The 12632-nt window shown below is 45.5% G+C and overlaps 1 protein-coding gene across 1 annotated transcript in view; it reads left to right on the top strand.

Moving 5' to 3' along the window:
* Positions 1–11966: 11966 nt before the first annotated feature.
* Positions 11967–12632, top strand: part of GDI1 (GDP dissociation inhibitor 1) — a 65328-nt gene continuing 64662 nt past the window's right edge. The window contains exon 1 of the mRNA XM_068248812.1: positions 11967–12261. Coding sequence (XP_068104913.1) covers positions 12217–12261 — 45 coding nt within the window. The 5' untranslated portion in view covers positions 11967–12216. The remainder of the gene's footprint in view (positions 12262–12632) is intronic.

Below are 12632 nucleotides of genomic sequence, written 5' to 3'. Positions count from 1 at the left end.
CAGACCAGGCAACATTTATCCAGTCTTCAACTGTTCAATTTTGGTGAGCTTGTGCCACTGGTGTTCCAAGGGGGTGTCGCCACGACCCCCCATAAATCATGCAGGAGCCAGGCAAGAGGGTAAGAGCAGCGCTAGGAGGAGGGGTGACAGCAGGGATAGCGGCAGGGAGGGTGGACATATCCCCCCTCCCTCACCTGGGTCCCCTCCTTCTGCCTCTCTTCTTCCCCCCTCAAAATGCGGGCAGCGGGCCGGGGCAGTGGTCAGCGAGCATGCGAGCGCGGAGAATAATTACGTTACTTCCGCGTATCAGCCTGGAACGCTGTGTCCCCGTCACGTGCCTCTTCTGCGCTTCCAATCATTGGAGGCGCAGAAGAGGCACGTGACGGCGACGCAGCATTCCAGGCTGATACGCGTAAGTGAAGTAAGTATTCTCCGCGCCCGCCTGCTCGCTGACCACTGCACCTGGCGCGCTGCCCGCATTTTTTTTGGGGGGGGTGAGAGAGGCAGAAGGAGGGGACCCAGGTGAGGGAGGGGGATATGTCCCCCTCCCCACCGCAATCCCTGCTGTCACCCCTCCTTCTAGCTACACTTGGGGTGGGGAGGCCACTATACTACCTAAACTGGGGGCCACTATACTGCCTAAACTGGGGGCCAATATACTACCTAAACTGGGGGCCACTATACTAGCTATACTGGGGGCCACTATACTACCTAAACTGGGGGCCACTATACTAGCTATACTGGGGGCCACTATACTACCTATACTGGGGGCCACTATACTACCTATACTGGGGGCCACTATACTACCTATACTGGGGGCCGCTATACGGGGGCCACTATACTACCTAAACTGGGAGCCAATATACTACCTAAACTGGGGGCCACTATACTAGCTATACTGGGGGCCACTATACTACCTATACTGGGGGCCACTATACTACCTATACTGGGGGCAGCTATATTGGGGGCAACTATGGGGGCCACTATATTACCTATACTGGGGGGGGGGGGGGGCACCATACCAGCTACAATGGAGACCACTATACTAGCTACACTGGGGGCAACTTTAATAGCTACCTTTAGGCCACTATACTAGCTACAGTGGGGGCCACTATACTATCTAAACTGTGGGCCGCTATACTGGGGCAACTATGGGGGCCACTATACTGGAGGGCAGCTGTACGGGGGCCACTATACTAGCTACACTGGGGACAGCAACACTACCTACATTGGGGGCAGCAGCTATGCTGCCTATCCTGGGGCAACTATACTAGCTATATTGGGGCAACTAGCTACCTATACTGGGGGCAGTGGCGGCACGGGGGGGGGGGGGGGTGCTTTGGGTGCTGAAGCACCCCCTAAAATTCTCCAAGCACCCCCCAGGGTGAACTGACTTTCGGCATCTAATAGATGCCGTGTCAGTTCACCACAGCGGCAGAGCAGGGCTATAGTAAAATGTCCGAAGCCCTGCTCTGGAGACTTTGGGAGTTTCAGTTGCTGGCTGCAGAGGATCGTGGGAGCTGCGCACCGGACGGAGGCCGGAACAGGAGCTCTGCTGCAGGTGAGTAAATGTTTTTTTTTTTTATTTATTTATATTAGCAGCCAGGTGTATCATTTATGTTCTGGTCAGGTCTGCCACACGATTGCATGTATTTTCTGGGCACATCTGCCGACATGATTGCATGTATTTTCTGGGCAAATCTGCCGACATGATTGCATGTATTTTCTGGGCAAATCTGCCTACATGATTGCATGTATTTTCTGGGCAAATCTGCCTACATGATTGCATGTATTTTCTGGGCAAATCTGCCGACATGATTGCATGTATTTTCTGGGCAAATCTGCCGACATGATTGCATGTATTTTCTGGGCAAATCTGCCGACATGATTGAACGTATCCTCTGGGCAAATCTGCACATATTACGTGTATTTTCTTGATAAAACCTGCACAAGTATGTGAATTTTCTGGGGAAAGGGTCACCAAAACAGGTCCACTGTCTTTGCGCTGCACTTTTAAAGGGAACCCGAGGTGAGAATAATATTGAGGTTGCCATATTTATCTCCTTTTAAGCAATACCAGTTGCCTGGCTGCCGTTCTGGTCCTCTGCCTCTAATTCTTTCAACCATAGACCCTGAACAAGCATGCTTGTTTCTGGTGTGATTCGATTCACTACTGCAGCCAAATAGATCAGCAGGGCTGGTAGGCAACTAGTATTGTTTAAAAGGAAATAAATATGGCAGCCTCCATATCACTCTCACCCCAGGTTCACGGTAAATTAAAGTTAGCCCCGCCCTCATCCGGTCATGGCCATGCCCATTTTGTTATAGCCCCGCCCGTTTTTTGCCCCTGTACTTTTTGGGGGGAGGGGGGGGGGTCCTTATAATACCCAGCATCGGGTGTCAAATGCCCTAGGTACGCCAAATTGTAGCCTCTTTTTCCTATTTGTCATGGAGATGAGTAGTACCCGGTGGGGTCTTCTGCTGTTGTAGCCCATCCGCCTCAAGGTTGTGCGTGTTATGGCTTCACAAATGCTTTGCTGCTTGCCTTGGTTGTAACGAGTGGTTATTTCAGTCAACGTTGCTGTTTTATCAGCTTAAAGTATGGAGCTGTGTGGAGTCAGTGTATAGGATAACGTATGGAGCTGTGTGGAGTCAGCATATAGGATAACGTATGGAGCTGTGTGCAGTCAGCATATAGGATAACGTATGGAGCTGTGTGGAGTCAGCATATAGGATAACGTATGGAGCTGTGTGGATTGAACGTATAGGATAATGAATAGAGTTGTGTGGCGTCAGCGTTTAGGATAATGTGTGGAGCTGTGTGGAGTCAGTATAGGATAATGTATGGAGCTGTGTGGAGTCAGTGTACAGGATAATGTATGGAGCTGTGTGGAGTCAGTGTATAGGATAATGTATGGAGATATGTGGAGTCAGTAATCAATTATAAGGAGTGCAATAAAAATTGTAAAAAAGAAATTAGGCAGGCAAAGATTGAAGCTGAAAAACAAATCGCTAAGGATATCAAATCTAACCCAAAAAAGTTTTACAAGTACATTAACTCTAAAAAAAGAAAGGTTGACTGTATAGGACTCCTAAAGGATGAGGATGGGAACTCAATGGTGGATGACCAAGGTAAGCAGGGGCGTAGCAATAGGCCCTGCAGCGCCTGCAGGGCCGTTTTTTGGGGGCTGGAGGGGTGGCAGCATGAGGGGAAAGCCTTGCCCACAGTCGGCGGGGAGAGGGGAAGTTCCCCCCTCTCCCTCACCTCGGGGCTCTCCCCTCTGCGCCCCCCTCCAGCTAGTGAATGTGTGTGGGCAGCGGCGGCGGGATACATACCTTCTTCCTTGCGTTCCATCGCCGCCTTCTCGCTCTAGCGGCTGACGTCACTTCCGGAAGCGGAAGTGACGTCAGCCGCTAGAGCGAGAAGGCGGCGATGGAACGCAAGGAAGAAGGTATGTATCCCGCTGCTGCCCGCTGCCCGCTGCCCACACACATTGAAATTCTGCAGGGGGATTTTCAGGTGCCTGCTGCCCACATTACGATTTTCAGGTGCCTGCTGCCCACATTACGATTTTCAGGTGTCTGCTGCCCACATTGCGATTTTCTGGTCACTGCTGCCCACATTGCGATTTTCTGGTGTCTGCTGCCCACATTGCGATTTTCAGGTGTCTGCTGCCCACATTGCGATTTTCTGGTGTCTGCTGCCCACATTGCGATTTTCTGATGACTGCTGCCCACATTGCGATTTTCAGGTGTCTGCTGCCCACATTGCGATTTTCTGGTGAACTCTGCCCACATTATGATTTTCTAAAGGCCCACATTACGATTTTCTGGTGAACTCTGCCCACATTACGATTTTCTGGCCCACATTACGATTGTCTGGTAAAATGCTGCCCACTTTACAATTAATTTACAGTGAAACGCTGCCCCATTACGATTATTTGGCACCTATGGGGGGGGGGGGGCCCATCCAAATATTCGCAGGGGGGCCCAGTGATTTCTAGTTACGCCCCTGAAGGTAAGGCAGAGTTATTAAATGCTTTCTTTGCTTCTGTCTTCACAAAAGAAACAGCACTGTTGCAAACTACAGAGGCAGAAGAGTCTCAATCTTCTAACTGTAATATTAAATACTTAACGCAGGTAGAAGTGAAGGCAAGACTAAATAAATTAAAAATAGACAAGGCACCTGGCATCCTCGGGTCCTAAGGGAATTAAGTTCAGTTATAGATAAACCCCTTTATCTTATCTTTTGTGACTCTCTTGCAACTGGCAGAGTCCCAGTGGATTGGCGTACAGCCCACGTTTTCCCATTATTTAAGAAGGGCAAAAAATCTGATCCAGGAAATTATAGACCTGTAAGTTTAACATCAGTTGTATGCAAACTATTTGAGGGGTTACTAAGAGATACTATACATGACTTCATAGTAGAAAATAATCTTATTTCTCAGCATCAACATGGGTTTACTAAAGACAGGTCCTGTTTGACTAACATGCTCAGCTTTTATGAGGTAGTGAATGCTAATATGGATATTGGGAATGCTGTAGATGTGATATACTTGGACTTTGCAAAGGCCTTCGACACTGTTCCCCACAAAAGTCTGGTGCAAAAGTTGAGGATGCAAGGACTGGGGAAGAGTCTGTGTTCATGGATAGGGAACTGGCTAATGGACAGAAAACAAAGAGTTGTGGTCAATGGATCGTACTCAAAATAGGAGACTGTTAGCAGTGGGGTCCCACAGGGGTCTGTTCTGGGTCCAGTGCTCTTCAATTTATTTATTAATGACCTAGTAGATGCAGTAGTGAGCAATGTTGCTATTTTTGCAGATGATACAAAATTGTGCAGAATCATCAACTCTCAGGAAGATAGTGTCATATTGCAACAGGATCTGGATAGGATGGCTATATGGGCACATACATGGCAGATGAAATTCAATGTTGACAAATGTAAGGTCATGCATTTTGGACGTACTAATGGTCTAGCACCATACAAAATAAATGGGATACAGTTGGGGACATCAAACTTGGAGAAGGACTTAGGAGTACTCATTGACAACAAGTTAAATAATCGTACTCAATGCCAAGCAGCTGCAGCTAAAGCTAACAAAATTTTGGGATGCATTAAAAGGGAAATAAAAACTCGAGATGCTAGCATAATATTGCCCCTGTTTAACTCTCTAGTAAGGCCACATCTGGAATATGGAATTCAGTTCTGGGCACCACATTACAAAAAAGATATTGCAGTTTTAGAGCAGGTGCAGAGACGAGCAACAAAATTGATGCGTGGGATGGAAGGTCTCACTTATCGAGAAAGGTTAGATAAACTGGGTTTATTTAGTCTAGAGAAAAGACGCCTTAGAGGGGATCTAATTAACATGTATAAATACATCAGAGGGCAATATAATACCTTGGCGGATGAGCTTTTTGTCCCTAGGCCTTCTCAAAGGACTAGAGAACATGATCTGCGCATGGAGGAAAAACGTTTTAACCATTTATTTAGGAAAGCGTTCCTTACAGTAAGATTGATTAAGATGTAGAATGCATTGCCACAGGAAGTCGTTATGGCAAACGCTATACCTGCATTTAAAGGGGGCTTAGATGCTTTCCTTGCGTTGAAAGACATCCATGGCTACAATTACTAGGTAATGCCTAATGATGTTGATCCAGGGATTTTATCTGATTGCCATCTGGAGTCGGGAAGGAATTTTTCCCTTTAGGGGCTAATTGGACCATGCTTTGTAAGGGTTTTTTCGCCTTCCTCTGGATCAACAGGGATATGTGAGGGAGCAGGCTGGTGTTGTACTTTATACTGGTTGAGCTCGATGGACGTATGTCTTTTTTCAACCAAAATAACTATGTAACTATGTAACTAGTATAGGATAATGTATGGAGCTGTGTGGAGTCAGTATAGGATAATGTATGGAGGTGTGTGGGGTCAGTATAGGATAATGTATGGAGCTGTGTGGATTGAATGTATAGGATAATGAATAGAGTTGTGTGGTGTCAGCGTTTAGGATAATGTGTGGAGCTGTGTGGAGTCAGTATAGGATAATGTATGGAGCTGTGTGGAGTCAGTGTACAGGATAATGTATGGAGCTGTGTGGAGTCAGTGTATAGGATAATGTATGGAGATATGTGGAGTCAGTATAGGATAATGTATGGAGCTGTGTGGAGTCAGTATAGGATAATGTATGGAGCTGTGTGGAGGGAATGTATAGGATAATGTATGGAGCTGTGTGGGGTCAGTATAGGATAATGTATGGAGCTGTGTGGGGTCAGTATAGGATAATGTATGGAGATATGTGGAGTCAGTATAGGATAATGTGTGGAACTGTGTGGAGTCAGTAAAGGATAATGTATGGAGCTGTGTGGAGTCAGTGTATACGATAATGTATGGAGATATGTGGAGTCAGTATAGGATAATGTATGGAGCTGTGTGGAGTCAGTATAGGATAATGTATGGAGCTGTGTGGAGGGAATGTATAGGATAATGTATGGAGCTGTGTGGGATCAGTATAGGATAATGTATGGAGCTGTGTGGGGTCAGTATAGGATAATGTATGGAGCTGTGTGGGGTCAGTATAGGATAATGTATGGAGCTGTGTGGAGTCAGTATAGGATAATGTATGGAGCTGTGTGGAGGGAATGTATAGGATAATGCATGGAGCTGTGTGCGGTCAGTATAGGATAATGCATGGAGGTGTGTGGAGTCAGTATAGGATAATGTATGGAGCTATGTGGAGTCAGTGTATAGGATAATGTATGGAGCTGTGTGGAGTCAGTGTATAGGATAATGTATGGAGATATGTGGAGTCAGTATAGGATAATGTATGGAACTGTGTGGAGTCAGTATAGGATAATGTATGGAGCTGTGTTGAGACAGTGTATAGGATAATGTATGGAGCTATGTGGAGTCAGTGTATAGGATAATGTATAGAGCTGTGTGGAGTCAGTATAGGATAATGTATGGAGCTGTGTGGAGTCAGTGTATAGGATAATGTATGGAGGTGTGTGGAGTCAGTGTATAGGATAATGTATAGAGCTGTGTGGAGTAAGTGTATAGGATAATGTATGGAGCTGTGTGGAGTCAGTGTATAGGATAATGTATGGAGGTGTGTGGAGTCAGTGTATAGGATAATGTATAGAGCTGTGTGGAGTCAGTATAGGATAATGTATGGAGCTGTGTGGAGTCAGTGTATAGGATAATGTGTGGAGCTATGTATAGTCAGTGTATAGGATAATGTATGGAGCTGTGTGGAGTCAGTATAGGATAATGTATGGAGCTGTGTGGAGTCAGTGTACAGGATAATGTATGGAGCTGTGTGGAGTCAGTGTATAGGATAATGTATGGAGATATGTGGAGTCAGTATAGGATAATGTATGGAGCTGTGTGGAGTCAGTATAGGATAATGTATGGAGCTGTGTGGAGGGAATGTATAGGATAATGTATGGAGCTGTGTGGGGTCAGTATAGGATACTGTATGGAGCTGTGTGGGGTCAGTATAGGATAATGTATGGAGCTGTGTGGGGTCAGTATAGGATAATGTATGGAGATATGTGGAGTCAGTATAGGATAATGTGTGGAACTGTGTGGAGTCAGTAAAGGATAATGTATGGAGCTGTGTGGAGTCAGTGTATAGGATAATGTATGGAGATATGTGGAGTCAGTATAGGATAATGTATGGAGCTGTGTGGAGTCAGTATATGATAATGTATGGAGCTGTGTGGAGGGAATGTATAGGATAATGTATGGAGCTGTGTGGGGTCAGTATAGGATAATGTATGGAGCTGTGTGGGGTCAGTATAGGATAATGTATGGAGCTGTGTGGGGTCAGTATAGGATAATGTATGGAGCTGTGCGGAGTCAGTATAGAATAATGTATGGAGCTGTGTGGAGGGAATGTATAGGATAATGTATGGAGCTGTGTGGGGTCAGTATAGGATAATGTATGGAGGTGTGTGGAGTCAGTATAGGATAATGTATGGAGCTATGTGGAGTCTGTGTATAGGATAATGTATGGAGCTGTGTGGAGTCAGTGTATAGGATAATGTATGGAGATATGTGGAGTCAGTATAGGATAATGTATAGAGCTGTGTGGAGTCAGTGTATAGGATAATGTATGGAGCTATGTGGAGTCAGTGTATAGGATAATGTATAGAGCTGTGTGGAGTCAGTATAGGATAATGTATGGAGCTGTGTGGAGTCAGTGTATAGGATAATGTGTGGAGCTATGTATAGTCAGTGTATAGGATAATGTATGGAGCTGTGTGGAGTCAGTATAGGATAATGTATGGAGCTGTGTGGAGTCAGTGTATAGGATAATGTATGGAGCTATGTGGAGTCAGTGTATAGGATAATGTATAGAGCTGTGTGGAGTCAGTATAGGATAATGTATGGAGCTGTGTGGAGTCAGTGTATAGGATAATGTGTGGAGCTATGTGGAGTCAGTGTATAGGATAATGTATGGAGGTGTGTGGAGTCAGTGTATAGGATAATGTATGGAACTGTGTGGAGTCAGTGTATAGGATAATGTATGGAGGTGTGTGGAGTCAGTAGTATAGGATAATGTATGGAGCTGTGTGGAGTCAGTGTATAGGATAATGTATGGAGCTGTGTGGAGTCAGTGTATAGGATAATGTATGGAGGTGTGTGGAGTCAATATAGGATAATGTATGGAGCTGTGTGGAGTCAGTGTATAGGATAATGTATGGAGCTGTGTGGAGTCAGTGTATAGGATAATGGATGGAGCTGTGTGGAGTCAGTGTATAGGATAACGTATGAAGCTGTGTGGAGTCAGTGTATAGGATAATGTATGGAGGTGTGTGGAGTCAGTGTATAGGATAATGTGTGGAGCTATGTATAGTCAGTGTATAGGATAATGGATGGAGCTGTGTGGAGTCAGTGTATAGGATAAAGTATGAAGCTGTGTGGAGTCAGTGTATAGGATAATGTATGGAGCTGTGTGGAGTCAGTGTATAGGATAATGTATGGAGCTATGTGGAGTCAGTGTATAGGATAATGTATAGAGCTGTGTGGAGTCAGTATAGGATAATGTATGGAGCTGTGTGGAGTCAGTGTATAGGATAATGTGTGGAGCTATGTGGAGTCAGTGTATAGGATAATGTATGGAGGTGTGTGGAGTCAGTGTATAGGATAATGTATGGAACTGTGTGGAGTCAGTGTATAGGATAATGTATGGAGGTGTGTGGAGTCAGTAGTATAGGATAATGTATGGAGCTGTGTGGAGTCAGTGTATAGGATAATGTATGGAGGTGTGTGGAGTCAGTATAGGATAATGTATGGAGCTGTGTGGAGTCAGTGTATAGGATAATGTATGGAGCTGTGTGGAGTCAGTGTATAGGATAATGGATGGAGCTGTGTAGAGTCAGTGTATAGGATAAAGTATGAAGCTGTGTGGAGTCAGTGTATAGGATAATGTATGGAGGTGTGTGGAGTCAGTGTATAGGATAATGTGTGGAGCTATGTATAGTCAGTGTATAGGATAATGTATGGAGCTGTGTGGAGTCAGTATAGGATAATGTATGGAGCTGTGTGGAGTCAGTGTATAGGATAATGTATAGAGCTGTGTGGAGTCAGTATAGGATAATGTATGGAGGTGTGTGGAGTCAGTGTATAGGATAATGTATGGAACTGTGTGGAGTCAGTGTATAGGATAATGTATGGAGGTGTGTGGAGTCAGTAGTATAGGATAATGTATGGAGCTGTGTGGAGTCAGTGTATAGGATAATGTATGGAGCTGTGTGGAGTCAGTGTATAGGATAATGTATGGAGGTGTGTGGAGTCAGTATAGGATAATGTATGGAGCTGTGTGGAGTCAGTATATAGGATAATGTATGGAGCTGTGTGGAGTCAGTGTATAGGATAATGGATGGAGCTGTGTGGAGTCAGTGTATAGGATAAAGTATGAAGCTGTGTGGAGTCAGTGTATAGGATAATGTATGGAGGTGTGTGGAGTCAGTGTATAGGATAATGTATGGAACTGTGTGGAGTCAGTGTATGGGATAACGTATAGAGCTGTGTGGAGTCAGTGTATAGGATAATGTATGGAGGTGTGTGGAGTCAGTGTATAGGATAATGTATGGAACTGTGTGGAGTCAGTGTATAGGATAATGTATGGAGCTGTGTGGAGTCAGTGTATAGGATAATGTATGGAGCTATGTGGAGTCAGTATAGGATAATGTATGGAGCTATGTGGAGTCAGTATAGGATAATGTATGGAACTGTGTGGAGTCAGTATAGGATAATGTATGGAGCTGTGTGGAGGGAATGTATAGGATAATGTATGGAGCTGTGTGGAGGGAATGTATAGGATAATGTATGGAGCTGTGTGGAGTCAGTGTACAGGATAATGTATGGAGCTGTGTGGAGTCAGTGTATAGGATAATGTATGAAGATATGTGGAGTCAGTATAGGATAATGTATGGAGCTGTGTGGAGTCAGTATAGGATAATGTATGGAGGTGTGTGGAGTCAGTGTATAGGATAATGTATGGAACTGTATGGAGTCAGTATAGGATAATGTATGGAGCTATGTGGAGTCAGTGTATGGGATAATGTATGGAGCTGTGTGGAGTCAGTGTATAGGATAATGTATGGAGGTGTGTGGAGTCAGTATAGGATAATGTATGGAGCAATGTGGAGTCAGTGTATGGGATAATGTATGGAGCTGTGTGGAGTCAGTGTATAGGATAATGTATGGAGCTGTGTGGAGTGAATGTATAGGATAATGTATAGAGCTGTGTGGAGTCAGTGTATAGGATAATGTATGGAGCTGTGTGGGGTCAGCGTATAGGATAATGTGTAGAGCTGTGTGGAGTCAGTGTATAGGATGGTGTATGAAGCTGTGTGGAGTCAGTGCATAGGATAATGTATGGAGCTGTGTATAGGATAATGTATGGAGCTGTGTGGAGTGAATGTATAGGATAATGTATAGAGCTGTGTGGAGTCAGCGTATAGGATAATGTGTGGAGCTGTGTGGGGTCAGCGTATAGCATACCTCCCAACTTTTTGAGATGAGAAAGAGGGACACTTAAACCACACCCCTAATCACGCCCCCGTCACAACCCTAGTCACGCATACCATAAAGATTTCATGAGAAAAATATGTTTTAGAATTCAAACCACAGTGGTCCTTTCTATCCTGGTTCAATTTTATTTATTATAACAACTTAAAATTAAGTAATGTATCAATTGAAAGGATTGGAATAAAGTTTAGATTCAATCAAACACATTTTTAGTAGAGAAATATATATATCTACATAGAAAGAAGAGGGACAAAGTCCTGAAAGAGGGACAAATGAGGAGGAAATAGGCACAGAGGGACAGGGCTCCCAAAAAGGGACTGTCCCTTCGAAAAAGGGACAGTTGGGAGTTATGATGTATAGGATAATGTGTAGAGCTGTGTGGAGTCAGTGTATAGGATAAAGTATGGAGTTGTGTGGAGGGAATGACAGTATACAGGATATAAGGACAGTGGTGTAGCTAAGGAGCTTTGGGCCCCGATGCAAGTTTTACAATGGGGCCCCCCAGGCACTCTATATATAACAATTGATACCGAGTACCAAAACCTGCCAAGGGCAACTACAGTGTCAGAGGTGCAATAAGGGGATGGGGAACAGTTTGTTAATGATTACCACTATCCCACTAAAGTGTCTATAGAAGTGATTATTATGAGCACATGACCAATAGAGAGCTAATACTGTAGTTGAGGGAGGGCCCTTCGGGGCCCCACTGGCCCAAGGGCCCCGATGCGGTCGCTACCTCTGCACCCCCTATTGCTACGCCCCTGTATAAGGAGCAGTGTAGATGGATAGGATAATACACAGCCGTGTGGAGCATCTCCCTCCTCCGGGCAGATGATGCAGCGCGGAAGGATCCAGCTCTCCGGCCTCATCACCAAGGTCACCCACCCCGTCCATCCTCCGTGACAGAGCTGAGCCACCTCTCCCACACCTCTCAGCTCTCGGAATCCGCACGGATCCCCCCCGACCCCCAGGAAGCCGTCACCCCCCGCCACACACGCCGCTCCCCCCTCCCTGCCTAGCCCCCGGCTGCTGGGTCTGCGGGCCGCTGCCAGGGACTACTTGTCGTCGCGGAGGGTGACAGGGCGGTGCTGCTGTCAGCCATCTTTGGTCCATTTCATCGGAGCTGAGAGAGGAGAGGAGCGGAGAGGAGAGCCGCCACCCCCGGGCACAGCAGCATGGATGAGGAGTACGATGTCATTGTGCTGGGCACCGGCCTGACAGTGAGTACCACCGGCAGCAGGGGGCGACAGAGGCCCGGGGGGCAGCCATCACCCTCTGCATACATCATCATCTATCAATACCACCCCTCATATGTTATTATAGGGGCACTGCCAGTCTCTATACCATCTGTAACCATTCATTATACTATGGGCACTGACAGCCTTTATTTCAACTATTATATATGTGGGCACTGCCATTCTCCTTACCATTCATTATCATATGCAGGGGGCACTGCCAGCTCCTGTACCACCCATTATAATTCCAGTCCCTGCAAAGCTTGCCACTTTTTTTTTATACGATAAAACAATGATCTATGCAAACCACTTTTTGTTAGTGATACTCCCCACTTTTTTTTTCTTGCTATGTACAT

Source organism: Hyperolius riggenbachi, chromosome 8, assembly GCF_040937935.1.
Source record: "Hyperolius riggenbachi isolate aHypRig1 chromosome 8, aHypRig1.pri, whole genome shotgun sequence".
NCBI classification, from domain to species: Eukaryota; Metazoa; Chordata; class Amphibia; order Anura; family Hyperoliidae; genus Hyperolius; species Hyperolius riggenbachi.
Note: the sequence above shows the minus strand (reverse complement) of the source record. Positions and strands in the feature narration are given on the sequence as shown.